This window comes from Pongo pygmaeus, chromosome 14 (assembly GCF_028885625.2).
Source record: "Pongo pygmaeus isolate AG05252 chromosome 14, NHGRI_mPonPyg2-v2.0_pri, whole genome shotgun sequence".
Lineage (NCBI taxonomy): Eukaryota > Metazoa > Chordata > Mammalia > Primates > Hominidae > Pongo > Pongo pygmaeus.
Window position 1 is genome coordinate 108307725 of NC_072387.2, and position 26307 is coordinate 108334031.

Sequence of the window (26307 nt, forward strand, 5' to 3'; positions counted from 1 at the left end):
CCTTTCACCCAGCATTCCTGCATTTTAAAGAGCCTAGTTTTCACTTGAAGTTTCTCTGCCTTAGCTGCACGTTGCAATTTTCTGAGATATTTTAAAAATTAGTGATGCCGGGACCCTGACCCTAGGGATTTTGATCTCATTGGTCTTGAGTGCTCCTTGGGCTTCCCAGCTGTTTGTACTGGACAGCCAGGGTCACTTCTTCTTACCCAGGCTGTCTCGAATCTAGTGGAATACAGTAAAAGTGTTAGCTAAATTTTTGGCTTGCTTGCAGAGTAAGAAAAATATCACAAACAAACTGCGTTTTCTTGATGCCTGTGATTTGTACTTTTCAGCCTTAGGTACTTTTTTTTTTTGAAAAAAAAAAAAAAAAAAAAAAAGGATAAATTGTAGAATAAAATTTTTAGATCCTAAGTAACTACAAAATTATTGAAAAGAGTCCTAACAAGGATAGCTCCCTGATGTGCCACCATACCAGGGCCTCACTGGGCTCATCACGTGACCTGATCACAAGGGAAGAACCAAGCGTGCTTAGGACACTGAGTAGAATTTGGCAGTAGCATAGAAAATGGAGGAGTATCGGCTCATCTCATTGACAAATGATATCTGTCCACATGAATGTCCAGAAGTCAGTTTTAAAGAGTCTGAACACTTAATCCCTTTTTATACAGACTTTTTTTGTTTTGTTTTCCTAATCATTTGATTCATTGCCTGATTGAATCAAGCTGATTGTTGGATCGTTTGAGAGTTGTTCATTGAAGTAGTCTATTTACGTCTTGCTTTAAATTTATATATTTAACAGAATCACAGAATTTTTAAACTGGAAGGGACCTCAGAGGTTCTTCTGGGCAAAACTTCATTTCTTGTTCTGAAAAAGTAAAGTGACTTTGCATAAGTAATACAGCTATTGCATGACAAAGCTGAAACTGTAACCTCATCTCTAGGCTTCGCTTTTTTATTCTATGTGATATCTTGGTGCAATAGGAGCTTTTTGATTCAATATTTTAATTTGGGAGAGTCATATATGAATTAATAATTCAAATCGGATGTGGAGACTAGTGATCAAGTAGACTTAGGCAGTTACAGGCCATAATAGGTGGGAAGAACTACTTCTTTTTATATTGTGAGGGTTTTGCAGTTATAACACATTTTTGCATAATCTGTTCAGACATAGGAAAAATGTCAGTTTGCTATGTGAGTGTTTAGTGAAGTGTGAGTTAAACAGAACCAAGTGTGGAATCCTGTGGTTTATCTGTGAAGGTGGTTTGTTCAAATGAATTTTCTGTTTCCCTCTAATTATACAGCAGTCTGATAATGAAATACGATTGAGCACTAGGTATGAATTTACACAGCCTATGACAGGAATCGTCAAATGTAAGCATCCCAGAGCAAAACACGCTTCAATCATTATTTTGTTTTGCTTTTTCCTACAGCAGTGATTTTTATCTAAGTATTTTAAGAGTAGTTGATAATGGCAGTATTCTCAGTTCTGTATTGACGAGATTTTTCACTTTAAGAGTTGCTCATAGAGTTTTTCCCTCACTGGCTTTGTACCAGGCAAGCAACTTAATTTCTGCTTCTTGGCCAGTATTTACAAAAGCAGCAATCGTGGTGTAATTAATAGTGTTTCTAGTTTGTTTAAAGGCTGTTTATCATACATCCTGATGTGCTGCGAATAGTCATTACTTGCCTCAAGAGGAGCTTGTCCTATGCTAATAAAGATTCCATAACATTGGCCAAAGGGTCCGTTTATACATTCTTTGAGCCTGGTGGAGCACGTTTGCTGAGGTGATGTGGTCTCCCCAGTGTCACTGTGAAGAGCTGAGTCAGGAAAAGCCAGCAGCATCTACCCTGCCACCCTCCAAGCCTTCTGACTTTGGGGAGACTCCAGTCCCCCAGGTCTTTACCCAGCCTGCAGATCTCATTCTAGCTTAAGAAGGGCATGTGTGTGCGTGAAGTTGAACTAAGAGTGGAGGAAGGCCAGAGGTAGGGTTGGGTGTGATACTAGGTAGCAGATATTACAGACTTCTGAATACATTCAGATTTCCAAAGGGTTTCCTGAGACCTCTCAACCAATCTTTCTAGGACAATAGCTAGTGTAGGAGTCTCCTGACTCAACAGGGGACCCAGGCCTTCAGATACCAGCCACTCACTAGCTGCTCTGTGACATGCTGTCTTAAGACCATGAATGGAAGACAAGCCCTATGTAAACACAAATCTTAAAGCCACTGTTGGCTACTCCAGGGCCTCTTTGTGCGAATATCTTTTGTTGGATATTATTTCAAAATATGTGAATTTTAGACCCTTTTGTGGTTGCCTTTGCTGCTGCTTGTTAAGGGCAAAATAAAAACGTGAGAAATTCTTTTAGCATGAAGAAATACATTTAATGAGCTCCAGAACTCAAAATAAATGGCTTCAGCTCTTTGAACAGTCATCTGTATGCCATTGACAATATTTTATTAGATAGGCGTTTAATTAGAGGAAGTCTGTGGGCCAGATTCCTCCCTGCATGTGTGATTCATATTTGGGAATTTCTGATCTATCTCCCCCCAATTGTGCCATGTGGCCTGCACTTAAAATGTAAGTAATTCTGATTTTATTCTCAAGAACTTATTTGAAGATTCAAGCCAAGCCATGCTGAAAAAAGCTAGGCCTTCAAAACTAAAACATAGCACGAGCCTTTCAAAATTTCCACCAAATATACAAAATCTAATCTGCTCTAAATGTGCATCAGAAACTCAACTTTGGTTATTAGCCCTGGAATTTGGTTCCAAAAACAAAAATTTGGTTTTGTTGTCAAGCAATTTGTAAAGGAAGAAACAATGTAAATATTAATCTGTCATTTTAAATGTTGTTGAAACTGCCGTGAGTGTGCACACAGCTCTCTGTTTCATACCTGTTACCAGTATTCGCATGCTTTCAGTCCGCTGTTTCTACTTAAAGCATTATTCCATATTTCAGCCCAGAATGACTTTGGTGAAACTGTAGCTGTTAGTGAGTAATTGCGTTACAGGCAGACCCAGCCTTAAATGAACAAATCTGGGTTCCCTTAACTGTGAGGTTTATGTTGGTTTTATTTGCTTCTATCTGGATCCCTTCTCTTTGCCTGGGGCCTTATTCTGATTAGCTAGAATTTTAAGAGCTCTTACAGTTACATTCCCCAGAAAGACTTTTTTTCTCTGGACTTTCTCTTTTATGGTCTGTAAACATTTCTCCTCTGATGGTCAGGGACTTAGTTCTAAGACTGGCCTTCCTCTAGTTTGATGGTATGAGTCTATTCTATTGCTACTAAATTTTACAAATTGAACTGCAGAAGAGTCTTTCTAGGTAATCCCTGTAACAGAGCAAGTTTCTTTGAACCCTAGCCATGTATGTGTAGTGTTCCATTATTGGAACGCTAAGCATGTGGGAGTTATTTATATCTTACTGCTCAAGGTCATCGTCAAGGTCTGATTACAAAAATTCAAAAAATTACAACCTCAGGCATAAATTTACAGAGGTGGCCATTTAAAAATAATCCGTTGCTACCATTTCCACTTAAAATGGTAGCTCTCTGATGAGTTTTATATTGGCTCTCTGTTAGCCAAGCCCGTAAGAGCATATGGAGAGAAAGGTACCATTGAATGAACTTCTGTGAGCAGCATAAAGACATTTACTCTGACAACATTAAAGAATTTACTGGTACTGTTTTTTTTTCCTTGTTAGTTTAATTCCATCTGTTTTGTTTAATTGAGTGAAACTGAATAAAAATGGTGTCTCTAGTGAGCACATGTGCACACCTCTCCCAGTTGTTGGGATTTAAAATGAAGCTGTGACTTTTAGGCCAAAATTAGCATGACACTTAATGTAGCAGTTTTCTTTCTATTAAAAAATAATGACAAAAAGCATACACACACACACACACACAATATCTCTATGATGATTTGGCCTGGAGTTGTAGACATCACACACACACACACACAAAATCTCTATGATGATTTGGCCTGGAGTTGTAGATATCAAAGATCAAAAGTGGCCTGGTGCTAGCTATCCTTGAAAAGGGCAACTTTGTCATTTCCTAGAGTAACCTAGAGAGCGATTTCCAAGCATTTCACCATGAACAGAAGTGGTAAATGCTGATTTATTGTGCCATATGTGTGTTTGGGAGGAGGGGAGATAGCGTCTTGTTTTGAAAAAAGTTCTCACTTCATAAAATAAACAGCACACCACTCCAAAAAAAAAAAAAAAAAAAAAAAGACGAAGCCTCAAGCAGGAGGAACTTTTTTTTTTTAACCCCTAGTGAAAACAATTGAATGTCTTGGTAGACGCTAGGGAAGAATTAGAAAATCTTCTTTTCCTGAAAGCTTTAAACATTAAATAGACTCTGATTTGTTCAGGATCATTTCGGTGTGGATTGGCCACTCGACACAGACATCACAGCGTGGTAGCCTCGAAACCAAGCCTTCAGCATCTTCTCAGCGCGCGGTGTTGGAGTGTTACTTGGAGTGGAGGCAGTGCATTTGCATCTTCATGTAGTCTCCAGATCAGGTTACTCTGATTTGTCTTGGAGTGGCTTTCTGTTTGAAAGTAGGGAGGATTAAAAATCAACTGTTGCCACGGGATATCTGATCTCCATGAGTTAGTTGCAAGCCAGTCTAAAAGGTTAACTCTACAGGGCCGGTGCCGCCAATGCGGTCATGGAAAATCGTGCTGTGAGATACTGGAGTGTGCTGCTGGGGCCAGGTGCAGCAACTGCAGAATGTTGAGGAGTGAGGAGTAGTAAGAAATCACTGCAACATGGAAAAGCACACAGACCAAGGAAGCTAAGGAGGGAGCGAGGACTACCAGGAAGGCATGTGTGTGTGTGTGGAGTAAAAAGCATCAGACAGTGATTGACTCCACTTTTGAGTGAGATGTGGAGGCGGTAGTGGTGTGGGGGTTGTGAGGGAGTGAGTCTGCTTTATTATGAATCAGGATTGATAGCTGGCCTTAAAGTGGGAAATGATAGAAGTGTCACTTGGGAGCCTGCAGTGGCATGGTGACCAGTCTGTTATTACTCATAGATGACCTTTTCTGGCTCTTGAAACCAAGCTAACAACTCCTTTCTTTTCTGGGCCTCAAAGTTTCTTTGTAGGAAGTAAAGCATTTGTCAGTTTCCCTGCAGTGATTTATAGAAAGACTGAAGATAGGTCTTCCTTAGTTAAGGATGCACGCTGGCTGCTCGCTCCAGAAGCACCAAGAATGGCTGATGGATAAATCCCTTACCCTTACTCCCGTTTCTGCCTGCTAAGGTTGCTGTGAAAACCTAACTAACCAAACTTCACCAGCTTGGCCTATATTATTAATCAAATTCCCTTCTGTTCTCTCTGTGTGTATATTTAATACTGTAGATAATATGTTTTATTTAAAATTTCTAATACCCCAGATTAATTTGAAATAGAAAAGGCTGGAGACTTCATTCTCATTTTTGTCATTTGTTTAATCAGTTTGGGAAAACATTTTCCGTTGTTCCATTGTATGCAGTGTCTTGTCAGCATGTACCTATCTAGGAGAAAAGGCTTTGTTTTCAGCGTTCTGTCTTTACCCTCAAAGCATGGTGTAGCTTCTGTTCCCGCACTGTTGGAGCACTGTCTGATGTCTTTTTTTTTTTTTTTTTTTTTTAACACTGCTGAATACCAATTTGTACTTGGAATACCTCTTTCCTCTAGAATACAGTGATCCTATTCCCCAAAGTGCAAGCTTTCATGTGGAAGCATCCTAAGTGATCGTCCTGGGTGGTGCCATATTTCACTAAAGTGGGAAAAGAAGAGGTGAACTTTGCTCTTCCAACAAGGCCTGCACTTTATACTTTGGGCAGTGCATGGGAGAAGGGGGGCCCTTGGAGGTGAGCAGGATCACTGTAGCTAGAGGAGAGGTCTCACTGAAACAGAGCGCATCTGTGACTGTAGCTTGCATGGAGAACCTAGACAGCCAACCATGGATTTGCCTTTATGTTTTGAATGGAAACATCTATTTAAATTGGGATAGAAACCTTTACCTGTGTCATATCTATAAGAATTTAGCTTATAGATATGTAGATATGTGTGTGTGTTGCTGGGTGGGGAAGTAGGCGGGAATGTAGGGAAGGCCTCACCTGACTTGGTCCCAGCTGGCTTCTGACGGCCAATGAGCTGTTTTTCATTTTGATGGGCACTCAACATGTAGGTTCTCACAGATGCTGTCTGGTTTCTTCTTCTCTCCATGGCGGAAGAATGAAGTACATCAATAAAGCATGGACTCATACCACTGGGAAGAATGCTGGCTTCTCCAGTAACAATGAGCTTGGTGGTTCTTTGAGCATGGAAGGCCAAGCTCATGTCACAGTGTGTGCACGGTATTAATATCTCTTGTTGATCTAAACTGAAGGGGCTTTTACTTGTCCGAACACGTATCATGCTGTAAAAACTGTCCATTGTAACTGTTCTTTCCCACTGATGGCTGAAGCTTTGTCCTGAGTACAAGATGGTATTTTTCATTGGTACGAAGCACCATGTTTCCAACCCAAACACTGCCTCTACCACCACTGCCTCCACCACCACCACCATCACCACCATCACTACCATTACCACCACCATCACAACCACCATGTTCAAACACAGCAGCATTCTCCTGTGTCTTTTCCTTATAAGTAAGAACAAGGTAGCACATTCATTTTTCCATTAGTGCACTTCAATTCTTTTTCTGCAAGTTGCATTGCTATTGCTTTTCTGAATTGCTTGATGATGAACTGTGAAGCTGATGCTTAGCTGCTTGTGAAACTTTTCTTAAAGGAACTGGGTCTAAGAAGCACACATACATTACCCTCAACAACCTCAGGTATCAAGAAGAGGACCACACTGCTAACATGGGTAATCCTATAACCTGGCTTTTCTTGTGGAACTTTGTAATTTCTATAAAATACCGCCAGCTTTGCGTATTCCACTGAGCGGGGCCCCAGCTTAGATATCAGACGCTAGTGAGTCCTGCCTATTCAGGAAGCTACCTATTATTCAGCATAATACTGCCCTTTTTTTGATAACTGGCTTTGAAATGGGATAATCTCTAGAGAAGCTTCATTGTATCCTCTTAGAGCGTATGGATTTAAATAGAGCCTTTCAAAAAAATAGATGAAAACCTACATCTCTAATATATTTCGTACTTGGGCCTTTTGAGCATATTCTGAGCACACAGAGATAAAATCTCCTATATTTTAGAACAGAATAAAAGAAGACAAATTATGGTAGATAAGTGGCACCCAGAAGATTGCAAAATAAATAATTTTATTTCGGGGAATATTGAAGAAAAAGCATAGAAACTTTTTTTATAATTGCACTTTAAAATTTTGGAAAAGAAAAATTGAGAATGCAATCAATAGTCTCATTTTTGTCAGTATCCTCTCAAATATTAGCTATTTAATAAACATATCTTGGATTACTATTTTTTTAATTGTCAGTTTTTCTAGTTTCCCCCTTTATAGGAAAAAATAATACCTATGTGGTTAGAAACTGAGACCAATTTAAAAAACAGGACAGGTACAGTTAAGTACTAGAAATGCCATTTTTATCACTTGAAAAATAGATTAGAAATGTTTTTCTTTTCCCAGAATTTTGTGAGTTTGTGTTGAAGCCTTGAATACCGGTACATGGTTAACAGGCAGCTTGTGTCCAATCCCAAAGCGGGAAGAAAGGCCTGGCTTTGGCTCATTGATGATAAAGTCTCCTCCCACTGCCTTTCAGCAGCTCTGCCGAAGAGCTGATCAAGATGCTGCAAACCCAGCTTCCCCAGACCGGCCAAGAGGGAAGAATGATGAGCGTGTTTTAAATTACAAAGAGAGAACAGCACAGGCAGTTTCTGGGCTGGGTGATAAATTGAAATCCATAAATATAGCAGTGCTAATTTGAAGTTCCATAATTGTTTGTGCCATGAGAATGTGTACGTTTGAAAGGATTTCATAAAGCAATTACTAGAAATGCCTCCCTTGAGAGCTGTATGACTGGAGGCGTTTTCAGTCCGAGGTGGGGCAGCATAAACTCAAACCTCTTCTAGATGAATGGCAGGATGGCGGAAGGGGTCACGAAATCACGGGGAAGAGGTGAAGGATTTGAGAGCTACTAACCTGACATCTAACTGAATGCCTAAGAAATTGCAGGGCAATTTCAGGAAATAGGAAAAATAATTTTGAAAACATTCGAAGCTTCCAGACTTTCAGCGTGTGACTGATCTTTTTTCTAATCTCTTTAAACTTCTTTCCACCTATTGCCTTAATAGCAGGTGCTTCCTCTTAGGGTACCCCCAAATTATTTACCTCGAGCTCCCTAAAGAAATTACTTTGCATTAATTTGTCATACAGGGAGAAGTGCTAGAAATACCAAGGCATTGATAATTTCATGGAGTAGCAATGAATGTCAGTCAGTTTCCTCTCCCCGTTGCCCGGGGCTGTGCCTTCAAAGCAGGTGACAGACTGCAAGGTGTAAACAAGCTTTATAATGCCATATAAATCAAACCGGGCTCATTTTACCTAACAACAGAACCATGTTTGTTTGCTTTTTTGTAAAATGGACTACTTCAGTGAACATTGATTCCATGTAGTTCTAATAACTCGGTGACCTTGGACACTGGCTTTTTATAGACACAGCTCTTCACACCTGCTGGTGTGGACACCAGTTTGTACAGACTGTTGTCACACACCCTGGCTCAAAGTCAAAAGAGAATTTTAATTACTCATCAAGCTGCCAAATTCTACTAATTGCCCCCTTGTCAGCATATTTCATTAATTGCTGAAAGGTAAATGAGTTGCATATTTTGTTTGGACCATGTCACCTATACATTTTCAAAGGCTCGGATTGTTTATCTCCCAAGGAGAGAAGGGGCCTCTTCTCCACAGATGCAGCTCAAATTAGCAAAACTGAATGGTAGAGTTTTAGGCCTTTCCCTTCCTTAAAATGCTGATAGATTTCTAGGCCAGACTGCTTGATATTTATTGGCTTATTGGTCTTGCTGTTTAAACACACCCATCACCCTTTCTTTCTTAGGCCTTATAAGCAAAGCTGGAGTAGCGTCTTGGGAAAAGGCAACTGACCACCCTAATTTTGTCATTCCAAGTCTGCAGAACGCACATATTAAGTAGTTGTTACTGACATCTTTAGGCTACGTGAGTGAAATGCAGCAAGCCTTCCCCCAGCAGCCTGTGGGCTGATCCTGAGCTGTTCCCTCCTTTAGGTACACAGGTGACCCTGAAGTTCCCACTCAGCCCTCTGTTTTCTGAATCCTGTCTCCTCTGTAGCACAGCGGGGATTCTTCTGAACCGTGGCACACCTTCTTGGCGGGGCAGGCTCTCTCGTGGAGCCATAGCCTGTTACCTCATTTCTTCCAACTCCTCTGTCCCCTAAATATAAGTGTTCCCAGGTGCAGTGCAGCAAGGGTGCTCGCTGTTGGCCTCTGAGAGTGGAGGTGGCTGTATCGGAGTGTGCACACCCTACTTTTCCCTTGCCCCGAGTGGCAGTTCATTTCCTCTCTGTTGCCAGATGCTGCATAGGGCCTGCTAGTTGCTATTTCCTTGCCTCCACTCCCCTTCCCACTAGCCTTCTAACTACCTTTTATTCTCGGCTCCAACTCTTTCAATGATGAGGCGAATGCTTTTTCTGTTCCACGTCACTGCAAAGTCAAGGTCCAGCATGCTCTCACTTACTCACCCGATCTCACGCACAGTGCGAGAGCTGAAGGTAAGCCCCGAATGTTGCCAGATTATGGTGGACAAATAAAAAACAACTCTCCAACAGCAACTCACAAATGCATGAAATGTTTTAACCTCTAGACAGACTGACAGAATTTCTCTTTTCTAATTCCTATTTGTAGTGATAACATTTTTCTTTTTGTGATTTCTTTTTTAAAAAAAGAATAGTGTAGTACCTTGAAACAACTGCAGTTCTAACTCATTGTCACCATTTCTGTTTGACACGTTCCACTTCCTTTGCAATTATTGTATTTAGTTGTGCACTAGTGTCAATAAAATTGACATTTGTGAAGCAATTTCTGGCCTTTTTCTCCGGGGTTTTCTGGGTCTGGTGGTGTTTCGGGTGATGGGGTCTTTGTCTAACACAAGGCTTCATGTTAGTGAGGTATATTAAAAACATGAGGATTTAAAAGCAGAAGGATTTTAAAAATGCGAGCTTACTGAATCTGCCTTTTCCTCACATTTTCTAATCGTGTTATCCAAGGCTCATTGCACTAACCAGTAGTCTGTGGGCAGGACGTCTGCCTTTTGTCATTTTCCAGGTACAGTGGATCTTCCTCCACTGTGTTGGCGGTGCTGCTGACTGCTCAACCTGGCACCAAGGGTGGGGGCTGGTGGTGGTTTCTCCAGGGTTCATTTATACTGGGATCAAATTCACCGCCCTTACTTCATCAGCTCCATTCTAGGTAGGCTGTTGTATCTTGTAATTCCAAAATGCACATGCATGGCTCCAGAGGGTGAGAACAGATGACAGGAAAATGGGGGTGCTCCCAGAAAACCGCCCTCCACCTTTTCCCTTAGAGATCTTCAGCATACCAAGTAGCAGCGAGCCTGAAACTGTAGACTGAGAAATTGAGAAGCGCTGACTTTGTCTTTCCTTATCATGGTAGTAGACAGGACTGCAGGTTATTTTAACTTTGCTTACCTCATATTAGCTCTAGCAAATCTGCTTTATTAGTATAAATATAAGTGTTAGGCAAAAACACTTAGGTTAGAAGTATATTCTGAAACATCCCATGTAGCTTCAGTGGGTTGAGATATAGATATTTGCAAAAGTGTATTGGCAAAGAGTGTCCTATATCATCTCCCTTGGCTGATTCATAGCGGGTAATATATACTTTTTTTTTTTTTTTGAGACAGAGTCTCGCTTTGTCGCCCAGGCTGGAGTGCAGTGGCACGATTTCAGTTCACAGCCACCTTCACCTCCCTGGTTCAAGCAGTTCCCCTGCCTCAGCCTCCCAAGTAGCTGGGATTGCAGGCACCTGCCACCACGCCAGCTAATGTTTTTGTATTTTTGGTAGAGACGGGGTTTCACCATGTTGGCCAGACTGGTCTCAAACTCCTGACCTCAGGCAGTCCGCCTGCCTCGGCCTCCCAAAGTGCTGGGATTACAGGCGCGAGCCACTGCGCCTGGCCACATTTTCATATTACTATGGTATCCTTTCTCAAGGACTCATGGTGCCCTGTCACTTTTATCTCATAAAGGGAAATTGTGGTAATATAATGATGTCTGGTTTTGCATGTTGAAGTGATCACATATGCCTGTAATGTGATGCTAGTGTTTCTGTCCCAAACAGTGAGAGACATGGAGTGACATCACCAGGTATAACAAGCTTGCTTCTGTTCTTTGTAGAATGGGGAGTTAGTTGCTTGACCTTTCTGTTAGCTGTGACCCATTGTTACGGGACGTAGTGTGTCCTAAGTACACCAGTTGCTTAGATGCCTGTTAGTATAGTTGTATTTTCTAATCATTTCCCCATGTCTCATTGTGACATAGACACTGTGTCTTTCTTGAGTAATTCTTAGAAATAAGCAGTAGTTGGGAGAAGAAATTCCTATTTTGGGATACACTATGCTTTTAAGGTATTTTAACTGCTATCTAAGCAGAGTTCTCTATCTTATCATTAATTACGTAACGGAGGCTCCATTGAATTATTCATACTTTGGTATCTTTATTAAGGCAGCTTTGACTTAGGAAAAAAACTAGAAAATAAAGAATTGCTTTAGGTTTGCCATGGGGGGGTAGTCAAAGTTCTTACGATTTGAAAAAGGTGAAAGTAGTGAATAGAAATCAGGTCCCAGAAAAAAATTACGTTTTTTTTTCTTTAAAACTTCTCATCCCCAAACAGGCTCCCTGACCGGCAGCCCTCACCTTTCTGAGCTGTCTGTGAACTCGCAGGGGGGAGTGGCCCCTGCCAACGTGACCTTGTCTCCCAACCTGAGCCCCGACACCAAGCAGGCCTCTCCCTTGATCAGCCCGCTGCTGAATGACCAGGCCTGCCCCCGGACGGACGATGAGGATGAGGGCCGGAGGAAGGTACAGGGCCGAGGGCTCAAGCGCGTGTGTGGCTGTGTGTTCACGTGTGTTTGTGTGAATTTTAAAAATTGTACTAAAATATACATAAGAGCAAAGGTACCATGTGAGCCATTTTCAAGTGTACAGCTTGGTAGCGTTAAGTACATTCATGTTGTTGTGCCACTGTCCCTACCATCCATCTCCAGAACTTATTTTCCCAGACGGAAACTACATCCATTCGTCACTAACTGCTCCTTCCCCCTCCTGCCAGCCACTGGCACCCCCATTCTACTTTCTGTCTCTATGAATTTGCCTACTCTAGGTGCCTCATATACGCAGAATCATCCGGTATTTGCCATTTTGTGACTGGCTTATTTCACTTAGCATTCTGTCTTCATAGATCCTCCATATGTAGCAAGGGTCAGGATTGCCTGCCATTTGAGGGCTGCGTGATGTCCCACTGTGTGTATAAACCACACTTTGTTATCCATTCCTCTGTTAATGGACAGTCATGCGGTTCCCACCTTTTGGCTGCTGTGAACATGAGTGTCCAGGTATTTGTTTGAGTCTCTGCTTTGAAGTCTGTTGTGTGTACACCCAGCAGTGGGGTCAGGTGGACTCCTGTGAGAAGTGGGCAAAATGGCGGACACTTGCACTTATTGTTTGTAGAGAAAGCAAGGCTGGATGGCCGGCCTGCTCCACGGTGGGGCTGGCTGCCCACCTGACTGACAGCCGCCAAGGGAGTTCAGGCCTATGATGCCACCAGCTGATCTCACCCCTGTCCCTTTAGACCCAGCTACCATGTGTTCCCACAATGTAACTTCCATGTCATGAACGCCAACTCCACCAATGGACATAGGACCAGACAGTTCCTTTTTTTAATGTATTTCCTTTGCCTAATTTGAGTCCTTTGCTGATGGTAATTTTTACCTGGAAGGAAACCTTCTTAGACTATATTCTCATCATGGAAATCCATTATCTTAGCTTAGCTCCTCATATGAAAAGGAGAGTAATTCGTATTTATTCTCTTAACACAAAAAGGAGAATACATTCTTATTTATTCTGCTAACCCAAAAAGGAGAATAAGGATTTTGTTTCTTATTGATGCCAGCTAACAAAAGATCACAAGTTAGTAACATATTACTTTAATGAGGACATTCTCCGAGACATATACTCAAAAATGATTATTGCGCTTTGTTTCTTTTGCTGGGTTTTGCAGAGATTCCCAACTGATAAAGCGTACTTCATAGCTAAGGAAGTGTCTACCACCGAGCGAACATATCTGAAGGATCTCGAAGTTATCACTTCGGTATGTGCAGTATTTCCCCAAAAGCATTCGATTACATGATTTATCTCAGCTAATACTCAGCTGTACAGGGGAGGCTGGAGCTAATTAAATGTTGGATTCCCTGACTTCAGTTGAAAGGATTGTGGTCCTAGGGTATAGAAATTAAATGCTAATAGTATATTTAATTGGGAATATATGCTATAACATTTTTGATAATGATGATTTTCAAGTGCAAAAGAAGGAAGTTTCTAAGGCAGAGAAAATTAAAATTAAACATTTTACCATCTGTGTGCACCAGTCCAGAACATGTCGTGTTTTGCCCATTGCCAAGTATAACTGCTGATTTTTGTTCACGGGAGACCTCAGAGGTGAACAGGAGATTCATTTTATCTTTGATAATAAATTGAGCCTTGTCAGCAAAATCTGCCAGAAGACTGGCTTTTATTATTTTAATCAGTCCTGCTCAGTCTTGAAAACAAATTCAGGGCATTGCAGATGTCTCCCTGACTCCTGGATTCTGGGAAAGCACTAGCCAGTTGGGAGGGAAATTGGGATCACTGAGTTTCTGATCCTCTGGGCTGTGGATTGTGTTAGGCCTTTGACAGGTGCTCACTAAGCATTGTGAACCCAGCTCACCTCAGCGACAGGAGTGACTTTGTGTGAAGGCTGTGGCTTTATTCCCAGGTTTGGCCACCTTCATGCCCAGTGTTTTAACAAAGGAACAGAGATGGAAGTTTTTAAAGGAATGAAGCACAGAATATTCATTGGTCATAAATTAGTGGTTATCCAGTGAATCGGCCAGAATAGAGGTTTTGATTCGAGTAGTTCCCCATTTAAGAGATTTCTCCTGACTTTAACAGTCAATGGGTAGCAAACTGCAGAAAGCAGTAATATACAGATGGGTGCTTCTTACCCCATCTAAGGAAAGAAAGGCGAAGCAGTAAGGCCCGGGCAGCCCCGTGTTCCTGAAATGCCAAGAACCTCGCAGGAAAGCCCTGGCTCCTCCCAGTGCATTTGGCTGCATGTGACTTCTGGAGAAAACTGCAGACACTCGTCATTGATCTTTCCACCTGTAAGTGCATCGTCTTCTTATTTCCAGTGGTTTCAGAGCACAGTGAGCAAAGAGGACGCCATGCCAGAAGCACTGAAAAGTCTCATATTCCCGAATTTTGAACCTTTGCACAAATTTCATACCAATTTTCTCAAGGAAATTGAGCAACGACTTGCCCTGTGGTGAGTACATTTCTACTTCCCAGCTACGTTCCTCCCTCCCTCTTGCTCGTGTTATTTTTACGTCATCCCTGGTAAGCAGCAGGCAGGAACAAAGAGAAAAGGCAGGAAACTGGCATACAACAAGCCACCCTTCAAGTGATTTTCAGTTAAATCCTACATGCGTTCAGATCTCATTTGCAGTTTCTTTCCTCTGGTTTGCGGTTCTTCAAGATGGATTTTTTCCCCTCTCTTACGATGATTACATGATTATCACAAAATAAAGACAGTAGTTACTTCTAGAGGGGCAATAGGGATTATAAAGAGTAGGGGCTTAGGAAGGCTTTGAGGGGTGCTGGTAATATTTTACTGGTGCTTGCTTTAAGTCTTTTATGAAGTACATATATGCCTTGTGCAGTTTTCTGTATTCTACTCCAGTGTTTAAAACAGGCTTTGAAAAACAGATCTATGTGGTGCGTGCATGTGCACACACACACTTTTACCTTACCTTGAATTATCATAAGGATCTGTTTTAATACATGAAATGCCATTTGAACAAAGACATCCAATGAATAATTAAAATAATAGAAATGACCTAAGTGTCCATCAATAGCAGATTGGTTAAAAATTATCTTAAGCCTGTCCATTAAATACCAAATGAAACATTAATGTGAGAGAAGAGGGAGGTACAAAAAACCAGGAAAAGCTTTATGGACTGTCACATACAGAATCTGCTACACCTTTACCTAAAATAGAAGGTTTTGTAGACAATTCCTATGGCCGTTTTTTAAAGACAATTATATGGAGAGAGAAACATGGGGAGTTGATTGTCTACTAAACATGCATTTGAAAAATGCCAGGAGAAAATAGCAAAAGGTTTTTGGCAGAAATAGAACCCATTATGGGCTGTATCCTCACTACCAGTGAGAATTTGGTTTGGAGTGGCCCCAGGGGCCCTCAGTGACTGTAGGGCCTGAAGGAGCCCTGTGTGAAGTTGTCCTGCCTCAGGTGATCCCAGACTGTGGCATTCAAGTGTCGGTTTAACAGCTAAGCGGAGCTGCTTTCTGTGTTGTGAAGCCAATATGCTGGGGCAGCGGGAGCTCTCTGATCCCCCTAAGTGATGTCTGGCTTTGTACATTTTTTATACGTGGAGGATAATTCATGTGCAGTCCTCCTTCCCTTGAGAGAAGGAGGTGACAGGCATTACTGAGAGGCCCCAGTGGGGAGAGCACAGCCAGAATTGGAGAAATAATAGGTACAAAGTCAGCCTCGCTGGAAATGGGAAAAATTGAAAATGCCACGTTAGCAAGAGTCTTGGTATTTTGAATATAAGAGAAATGTCACTTTTCAAAATTAAAAATAAAAATTTTGGCACAGTGGCTCATGCCTATAAATCCCAGCATTTTGGGAGGCCGAGGCGGGAGGACCGCTTGAGGCCAGGAGTTCGAGAACAGCCTGGGCAACATAGCAAGACCCCGTCTCATCAAAGAAATATTTAATTAGCCAGGCATAGTGATGCAAACCTGTGATCCCAGCTACTGGAGAGGCTGAGGCAGGAGAATCATTTCAGCCCAGAAGTTCAAGGCTGCAGTGAGCTATGATTGCGCCACTGCACTCCAGCTTGGGTGACAGAGCAAGACCCTGTCTCTAAAGTAAAAGTAAAAATTCTGCCAAATGTAACTACCTTCCCAAGCTTGACCTAGAACTTTTCACATGTATTCTGCCTGTGTCTCATCATTCATACCAAGTTGAATGATGCTCTCATAATGGGGTCAAAGACCTTACAACTCTGGAGAACCTATTTGGCGGTTTGTCCTCTGGCCAGCGAGACATGCGTTAGTACTGTCTTAGCCAAATCTTCCTGGAGGCTCAGGGCATCTTGAGCTGGCATCACTATAGCAGTCTCAGTGCATGTGGCAGTTGATTTAAATAAGGTTGGAGAGGCCACACATAGGAAATGTCATCAGTTTGCAGTACCCTGAAAGCCCTTCATGGTGGCTTTGGCTGCCCCATTGGAGGGCGCCACCGGAGAGAAATGCAGAGAGCTGTCTAATACGACTCATTTTAGGAGTAAATGCCATACACGTGGATCTTCCATGACCATAAATCTTTACCTTATCTGTGAAAGAGTATTGAGTTGCTTAAAAAGCAGTTGATATAATTTGACTCCCAGAGGGTTTTCAGTAGAGTATCTTTCTAAGATCCATAATGTAACCCATGTTTTACAGAAAGACACCAGAAGCATGTAAAGTTCTCAAAGCTAGAGAGAAAGCAGATAGTCAACAAGCAGCTCCATCAATGGGACCTGCGGTAGCCTTTCAACAATAGACCTAAACCAAATACACGACACTGGTCAGGGATCATTGGAAAGGGCTGCAGTGAAGTTCAGCTAATCAATTACTCAAGAACATGATGAGGAGGACCTGGTGTGGCAGGAATTCCAAGGGAAAAAGGCTGAGTGTGAATGAGTTTAGTACGAGCCATAGACCAACACAGAAACCAGTGTCTCTCTAGATCTGTACCTCTCAACATCGGCTTCTTGTTGAAGTCACCTTGAGCAGCCTGATATAACCCAGCCCTGTTATATCAGCCTCTGAGGGGTAGAACCAATGCATTCGTAGTTTCTAAACTTCCTAGGTGATTCCAAAGTGTTGCCAAGGTCAAGAACATTTGCCCTAAAATGCCTCATTAAAAAGAGCCCAGAGCTGAAGTGAGGAGCGCCTCTGCCTGGCCGCCACCCTGTCTGGGAGGAAGTGAGGAGCGCCTCTGCCCGGCTGCCCCAGCTGGGAAGTGAGGAGCGCCTCTACCTGGCCGCCCCGTCTGGGAAGTGAGGAGCGCCTCTGCCTGGCTGCCACCCCGTCTGGGAGGAAGTGAGGAGCGCCTCTGCCCGGCTGCCCTGTCTAGGGAGTGAGGAGTGCCTCTGCCCGGCCGCCCCGTCTGGGAAGTGATGAGCGCCTCTGCCCGGCTGCCCCGTCTGGGAGGAGAAATTCTTCTGCCTTGGGAGGCTGTTGATCTATGGCCTTGCCCCCAGCCCCGTGCTCTCTGAAACATGTGCTGTGTCAACTCAGGGTTAAATGGATTAAGGGCGGTGCAAGATGTGCTTTGTTAAACAGATGCTTGAAGGCAGCATGCTCTTTAAGAGTCATCACCACTCCCTAATCTCAAGTACCCAGGGGCACAAACACTGCAGAAGGCCGCAGGGTCCTCTGTCTAGGAAAACCAGAGACCTTTGTTCATGTGTTTATCTGCTGACCTTCTCTCCGCTATTATCCTATGACCCTGCCATATCCCCCTCTCCGAGAAACACCCAAGAATGATCAATAAATACTTAAAATAAATAAATAAATAAAAGAGCCCAGAGCTTAGAAAAGGATGGCTCCTTTAAAATTCAAGGTTCGGCACTCTTGCAGAGCACTACACCACACTCGGCTTTCACGTGTGAAATGGGATGAGAATGCATTCCATTAAAACAAAATGACTGGATGAGAAGAGACTTTCGAAAGCATGATGGCTCCCATCAGGTACCTGCAGTCTGGTCCTATGGAAAAGGGCATATACATCTTCTTAGTGGAACCAGAGGACAAAATTGAAACAATGGAGTGAATTTCCAAAGAAGCATGATGCCTGAACACAGAAAAGGATTTCCAAAGCCTAAGTGCAGCGTGGCAGTGAGAGTCTGCCTTGTGAGGTCAGGAGCTCCTTCACCTAAGGGATGCTCCAGCAGAGACTGACTGTCCATGTCCAGACAGGATTTATCTGTGGAGCAAAACCCCAAACCTGGTGGTACCTCAGGGTCACTGGGCTTGGGAACTGGAGGGGGCTTTGAAAAAGGCAGATTGCCAGGCCCTATCCAGCTCTCTTGAATCAGAGCTTTATTAAGAGTGAGACTCAGTAATCTGTGTGTTTTAAGTACTTGGGGTGATCGTGATGAATACCTTTTCTGCAACAGCCGACCCTGCAGTGCCTCTGACAGTCCTAACAGTCTATGATTCCTTGGTTCGCGTGTCATAGACTGGTTATAACTTTTGTTTCTTTAGTCTACAAGCAATGCATGAAGGAATATATGAATGAATGAATGAGTGAATGAATGAATGAATGAATTAGTAGGTGAGTGTGTGTGTGGCAGGCTTTGCCCATGGGGGACTTGCACTCTCAAAGGAGGAGGCAGGCACATAGGGCACAGAGGGCCGGATCCTCTGACAGGTGTGGGTGTCACATCCAGGGTGGTCATGGAGCGTTGCTGCCAGTTCTGTCCCTGAGGACACACATGTACCATCATTGCCTATACAGAACAGGCAACCCTCGGGCTAAATCTATTCAGTGAGAAGAATAGATCACAGGGAAGTTTATTAAGAAAGGATTCACCCTGGCTACTGACCGACAAACTGCACGTGTGTGTGTTCAGTGCATGTATGTGTACCCATGCCTTTCCTCACATTGCCGTGACACAGGAAGCACAGGTTGGCTCCTGTCGATTGGGGTGGGTAAGATCCGAATTCGAGGTCACACGCCCGCCGTGGGGCTGTCTTCAGCTGTAGGTGTGGGTCTTGTTGAACCGCATTTCCTCCTGGGTGAAATGTGGGTGGCATCTCCCATGCAGGGTGTTATGCAAATGGCACAGTGTCTGGAGGGGGCTTAGTATACTGTGCTGCGCGGAGAAAGCGGGGAAGCTGATCATTTTTAAAAAATTAACTTTTTATTTGGAAATAATTCCAGAGGAAAGTTGCTGAGACAATAGTGTTTCTGTATGGTCTGCACCCATCCTCTTCCCGTTAACGTCTTATGTCACCATAGGAGAGTGGACAAAACTAAGAAAACAACATTGGTACGTTACATTAACTAAAGTCCAGATTTTATTCCATGGTAATATTTTCAATGATTATCATTAATGGAAAGAGATCTAAAGTATAATATGCACCAAAAGTTCCCCAGAATTTGGTACATAAGTGATCTAGTGAGTGTGACTTTCTCTTTGCAGTCCTGCATGAGACTGCAATATACTTCATCAACAGTGGGGAAATTACAGGGCAGAGAAGGTCTCAGGAAGTTTTCTGGAATGATTAGGCTGAAGCTCAGTTCAGTAAACACCTGCCCCTATCCAAATGTCACCTCCTGAGTAAACACACCTGAGAAGGAGATGGACGCCCAAGGCCTGCTTCTTGCTGGCAAAGCCACATTACCTGCTTTCTTCAAAAACAAAGAAACTGGTTTGGGGAGTTCTAATAACTTCAGGAGTTCTTTTCCTTGTGAAAGCAAGAACAGTTTACTCAGCTGTTCAAATGAGTTCAGAGAAAGCCACTTAACAACCTTTGGCGTACAGTCAGGACTCCCAAATGCCAGCCCTGAGGTGACTGGCAGAGGCTGAGTGCAAGGTGGCCAGCTGGGTTCCCCGAGATGGGTGGAAGGCCTGCTTTGCTACAGAGTGCCTTGGTAGATTCTGCAGGGTACAAAACTCCACTTACGAGCCAGCTGGGAGCTGGGAGACAGCAAGCAGTCAGTGGTACAAAGAGGCCCTCGGAATTGGCTATGGGGTGCACGCAGTTTTCATGGAGGATCAGCTGCATGTTTTAGGAGAAACTTTGGCTAGAGTCACGTGGAAAGCATGCAGGAGAGACTGGCTGGGAGGACCAGACTGACTGAATGTCGAGATATCACTGAGCAGCCAAGGCTCTGCGAGACAGTGAGGAAGGTGAGGGGAGGCCACCTAGAGTTTTGAACAGTCAGCTCAGAGGATGGTCAGGAAAATGGGAGGGAAATCCAAGAAGCCAGGAAGAAAAAAGCATACAAGTACGATAAGGGAAGATGAGCTTGCTTTGGGAATGATAATTTTGAGGGCCCCATGATAAAGTGCTCCAGACAGTTGAAAATGTGGGTCCCAGGCTTGGGAAAGAAATGAGGCAGAAAGGTGTAGGTTTGGAAGTTATCCACAAGAAGAATCAGACCTTCAAGGAAGAGAACATTGAGAGGAAAAGACAGCCAAGGGCAGAATCTTCTCGACTGTACCTTTATAGCAGCTTGCTTTCCATAAACGTAGATCATGGCAGCATAAAAACCAGCAAAGGAAACAGAAGAGGCCGCCAGAGGTTTGGGGAAGAAAAAAAAAAAAAAAAAAGAACACGTAGGGGTGGGTCCAGAAGATAGCAGGTCTTGGAGAATGGCAGCCAGGAGGGCAAGGATGGTTTGAGGAAGGTAGTTCCTGGTGTATAGGAGCAGACTCCAGACAGGAGGAAGTCCCGCAGGGTGTAAGAGATGTGAGAAGGGTGTCCTGAGGGATTGGAGATCCCTCCAGGGCAGAGGGGGGCTCTTCCAGGGATGGGACACTCTCACAGCTGCTGTCAGGAGTTTCACAGAGAGAGCAGCATTGTGTTGCTGTGATGCCGGGTGGCTGAAGTGGAGATGACTAAGCTCAGAAAATTGTTTCACTGCCCAGAAAAATGGAGCATCTTTATAGAAGCACCAGTGAGCCATCATATAACAAAAATGAATTAAATACTTGTCTCATCGTTCCACCAGCTCTCTGAAGCTTCAAGTGTTTGTGCTAGGTATCATTAAAAGAAAAATCATAAGGGTTCCTCAAAAAACTAAGCACAGAATTACAATAGGATCCAGCAGTTCCACTCCTCAGCATGTGCGCCAAAGAACTGAAAGCAGGGACTCCAGCAGACGCTTGTACATCAGTGTTCATAGCAGCTTTATCCACAGTAGCCAAAAGGAAGAGGTAACCCAAATGTCCATTGACATGAGTGGCTAAACAAAATGTATGATGGAATATCCTTTTATTTATTTATATTTTTATTAGTTTTTTAGAGACAAAGTCTCCCTCTGTTGCCCGGGCTGGAATGCAGTAGTATGATCATAGATCACTTCAGCCTTGAACTTCTGGCTTCAAGCAATCCTCCTACCTCAGCTTTCCAAAGTGCTAGGATTATAGGCATGAGCCATCACACTTGGCCTTGTTTCCTTTTTAAGCATGAGTAAAATTATATGTTTATTTGTTTGTTTTGTTTTTTTTTTTTTGAGATGGAGTTTCCCTCTGTCACCCAGGATAGAATGCAGCAGCGTGATCTTGGCTCACTGCAACCTCTGTCTCCCAGGTTCAAGCAATTCTCCTGCCTCAGCCTCCCTGAGATTACAGGCTGGGATTACAGGCGTGCATCACCATGCCCGGCTAATTTTTGTATTTTTAGTAGAGAAGGGGTTTCGCCATGTTGGCCAGGCTGGTCTTGAACTCCTGACCTCAAGTGATCCACCCGCCTTGGCCTCCCAAAGTGTTGGGATTACAGGCGTTGAGCCTCCACACCCGGCTAGATTCCATGTTCTTGAGCATAGCTTTGAGCTAGTTTTTCTTGGATTTTCTGCCTTAGTCGTGACTATATAGCTCACAGTGCTTTGAGAGCAAGCTGTTTCCCTGAGACAAATGAAACCATTTTGCCAATTGCCAGAATTGCAGGTGGGTTTCTACTAGAAGACACTTGAGAGAAAGCACTCTCCAGGTCACTAGACGAGTCTGACACGGCTCTTCTCTTCTACTGTATTTTATTATGTGCCCTGTTGATAACAGTAATGATACCGGGGCTCACCTGGATGCTATCAAACCTGCCCGTGACTGGGTTGTCACTTTTGATCCTCTTATTCACCTCGACCTGGTGGTAAACCTCAGGAAGGCAAGAAAGAAGCCATAGCTTTGAGCAACCTAAGAGTGTAATTGACAGACTTGAGGGTGGCTGAGAATGGGAGGGCTTCCGTCTTCTGTGTTTTCCGCAGCTGCCGAAGGCGTGGCGTTCCCGGCCCATTGAAGATGCCTCTCTCACAAATGTCGTCTTGACAAGTAGGCATGTGAATTAATGCTAAGACTGATGGGACTTAAATGAAAAATCCACATATATCACACGTGGCTGATACATATGTCATACACAATATGTTAGGTCAGGCACAGTGGCTCACGCCTATAATCCCAGCACTTTGGGAGGCCGAGGTGGGTGGATCACCTGAGGTCAGGAGTTCAAGACCAGCCTTGCCAACATGGTGAAACCCCATCTCTACTAAAAATAGAAAAATTAGTTGGGCGTGGTGGCAGGCACCTATAATCCCAGCTACTCGGGAGGCCGAGGCAGGAGAATCACTTGAACTTAGGAGGCAGAGGTTGCAGTGAGCCACGATTGCACCACTGCACTCCAGCCTGGGTGACAGAGCGAGACTCTGTCTCAAAAAAAAAAAAAAATAAAATACACACACACACTCTGTTACTCTGGCTAATTTGTTTGCTTTTGGAACCCAGCGACCCTCCCCACCCCATATATTAATGTAGGATCCGTCTGTTCCCACTTACTCATTTCACACTATGCTTTTCACTTACATAGACACACAAACATACATAATTTCATACTTTTTTCCATTTAGAATCATAGAGACTGCAGGGAATAGTGAGGACAATGATGTGGTATTGGTGTTGCAAGTGAAGACTAAGAGGCTTCAAAAAAAGATCTATTTTCGGGGTTGAGCAAGCATCTAGAGATAGAGCAGGGGGACAAAAATGAGCCCTCGAGCTCCAAGCTGCACCGCTGGCATGTGTGCTCTGAGGAGATGGCTCTTCGTGTTGTGGCAAGGAGAGAAGGGGAGAGCTGGGTGATGAGTAAACACGCTTGGGTTTACATTGGGCCCTTGGGGTATGCAGTGTGCCAGTCACTGCCCTCTTTCATGGTTAAGGAATCTCCCGGGGCACTTCACCACAGCCTGGCCAAATGTTACTGCCTTCCAGAAAACACGCCCTCTCAGAGGGAGCCCGCACCCTAGGGCTCGTGATGCTTTAGAGGACAGTTGGGAGATTTTATTGCCACCAAGGTCACCAGCACACTGTGAATTGTTTATCTGATGTTCTAAATGGGCTTTATGTTGACCCTGAGGTTGGGGAGGTGAATAGGAGGGCAAAGTATTGATTTATCCTGGCTGGCTTTGCCTCTGCCTGCGACGACAGCCCGCAAAAGTGTTTCCTGGCAGTTCGAGACAAAACTCGTCATACAGGCTGTCCTTCTGACTCCTCTTAGGGGGATGATGGGCAGAACACTCACAGTCCACCCTTGGAAACAACCTTGCTGTTGGTCAGCGGCCCACCCACAGTTGGTCATTTTCATGTCCTTTACTTCTTCCTTACCCTCAGTCTGCTGCTGAATGACCAGCTCACGTTGTGGTGAATGAAGTTTTGATATGAGTTCAGGAAGACTTTGAAGATTCATGAGGTGTGTGGGTGTGTGTTGCATCCCTTGCTGAAGTGATGTGTAGTTGCTCCTGGGAGTAAGTTAATCACATTGCACAGGTCAGAATTGATCATCCAGGAAGCTTCTTAGCAGACTTTACATGGTTTTCCTAAGTGAAATTGTCAAAAGAATTTTCGTCTTTGTTGCTGTGTGGTAATTACCCAGGCAATAAATATGTGGCCCTGCCTTGCAGACAAGGACCCCTTTCCTGTGAGGTTAACATCCAGAGGACGTGGTGGAAGAGTTATAATTACTTTTTCATGTTCTTGATAATACAGTGACCTTTTAGCTGTTCATAATAGAAGGAACACTTCGACTTTATAGATTTGGAGGCAGTGACATATAGAGGAAATAAAACCATGAGGATGTTTCTAGATGGGCAGCAGGAATTTGGATTTTGTCCCCGGTCCCTGGCGCTGTGTCCTGTGTATTTGGAACCAAGCAGGGCTGGGACTTGCTATGTGAGCTGGGGTGGGGAACAGGATGGGATGAGAAAGACAGATGTTTTTCTGCAAAAGACAGATGTTTTCTGCAAAAACAGTTGTGTTTGCAGTGACTTTAGAGGCCCCCAGCCTGTACTCACCACATCACGTAGAGCTGACCCCCTTTACAATTAGGGCTTTGCATCTTCCAACTGCACAGAGGTCTGATGGTGCCAACTCAGAGCCTTCTCTACCATGAAAGATGCTGGGGACTTAGATATGGATGTGGGAAGGAAGGTTCTTTTGACTTTGAAGCTTTAACATCAGTAGATATTTGGCAAAAGAACAGAGAAAGTGAAAGAGATGACATTTGTCTTCCATCTCATTCCCCACCACCCTCGCCCAGCGTCCTCTTCCTAGCCCTTCATTTTCTCTTGGGTAGGGGTGTGTCTATGAGAGAGAGGATATTGCTTGTTACTGATGGAAGCCAGAATCCTCCCCATTTCTTCCCTCGCAATCCAGACTCTCACTAGAATATCTAAATGATGTCCTCTGAACTTAAGTCCTTTATTTCTGTATGTTCTCAAATGGCAGATCCATTCAAAAAATTCTGGAGCCAATTATTTAAGTTCCAGATAACGAGGCCAGGCACTGTGGCTTATACCTATAATCCAGCACTTTGAGAGGCTGAGGCAGGTGGATCGCTTGAGTCCAGGAATTCAAGGCCAGCTTTGACAAAAGAGTGAGACCCCATCTTTACAAAAACAAAAAAATTAGCTGGCATGATGGTGCACCCTTCTAGTGGCTACTCAGGAGGCTGAGGCAGGAAGATTGCTTGAGACCAGGAGTTGGAGGCTGCAGCGAGCTATGATGATACCACCACACTCCACCCTGGGTGACAAAGCAAGACCCCGTATCTTTTTAAAAAAAAATTTTTTTTAAGAAAATGAAGGAAGAGGATTTGGTATTGGAAATAAGATCCTAAAATCTGGAACATTTTGTGTTTGAGATACAAGATATGGGGTCATTCACATGGAGTGCTCTGGATGGTCTAAGAAATGCATTACCTGGGTCAGCCATGGTTTGGCATCATGAACCGAAACCATGGCAAATAGGAGGGCTTGTGTAGGAAGAAGTAGAGGGTGAAAAGAGAGGACCACCAAATGATTCCCAAAACACACAGATAGCTTGAGAGCAGCCTGAAGAGGTGGCCACGAGAATTGAAGGGTTGGCCTGAAGAGAAATGAGGGAGTCTGGAGAGGAAAGCTTCCCATAGCGGATGAGCTTGGAGGGCCACGCAGTGGGGCCGACCAGCCCGGAGAGCCCGAATATAGGAGGAGGGGAGGTGGGCTTTGGTGGTTCCGAGGTTAATGGCCATCTTCCCAGAACCTTTTCAGGGGAGCGGTGGGGAGAGATTCGTTTAATTAGCAGAGGAGCGGTGCCAATTAAGGCAGTTAAGAGGACGCAAAGGACTGAGGATGCTGTGCTGGTGGAAGAGAATGGACCAGGTTGAAGACCACCAGCACACAGGGCAGCAACGAAGACCCAGGAAGGAGCTTGGGGAGCCTGGGGGTGCTCTCTTTTCTTTCATTTTAGAGAAGCTTTAATTACCTAAAAGGTTTGGGTGCCCTCAGTCTTCTCTGTGATGTAATTTGCACTATATGCTTAGTTGGAACCAATAGAATAAATAATGCTGTTGATTGCCTGGAACGTGAAGCCAGGAGCAACCTGTTTTTACTCACGATAACTTTTCTACCTCCTGGGTTTGCTTAATTAAGCGTGTGCATCCTCCTTGCCCTCTTCTGTTCATCAGAAGATCCTTGATGAATCCGAGATTGAGTCAACAGTCAGGAAGGCTCTGAGTGTCCCAGTGGAAGCCATTTCTTGCGTTGCCGGAGGGTTCTTAGCCACCACATCTGTGGGGTGTGTATTAGTCAGGGTTCTCTAGAGGGACAGAGCTAATAGGATAGATGTATATATAAGAGGAGTTTATTTAGGAGTATTGACTCACTTGTTCACAAGGTGAGGTCCCACAATAGGCTGTCTGCAAGCTGAGGAGCAAGGAAGCCAGTCCGAGTCCCAAAGCTGAAGAACTTGGGGTCTGATGTTCA

The 26307-nt window shown here is 43.8% G+C and overlaps 1 protein-coding gene across 5 annotated transcripts in view; it reads left to right on the top strand.

Annotated features, from left to right (window-relative positions):
• Positions 1–26307, top strand: part of FARP1 (FERM, ARH/RhoGEF and pleckstrin domain protein 1) — a 313748-nt gene that overhangs the window by 259856 nt on the left and 27585 nt on the right. For all 5 annotated transcript variants that reach the window (XM_054446398.2, XM_054446402.2, XM_063651069.1 and 2 more), the window contains 3 exons: positions 11857–12044; positions 13243–13332; positions 14411–14544. In XM_054446398.2, coding sequence (XP_054302373.2) covers positions 11857–12044; positions 13243–13332; positions 14411–14544 — 412 coding nt within the window. The remainder of the gene's footprint in view (positions 1–11856; positions 12045–13242; positions 13333–14410; positions 14545–26307) is intronic.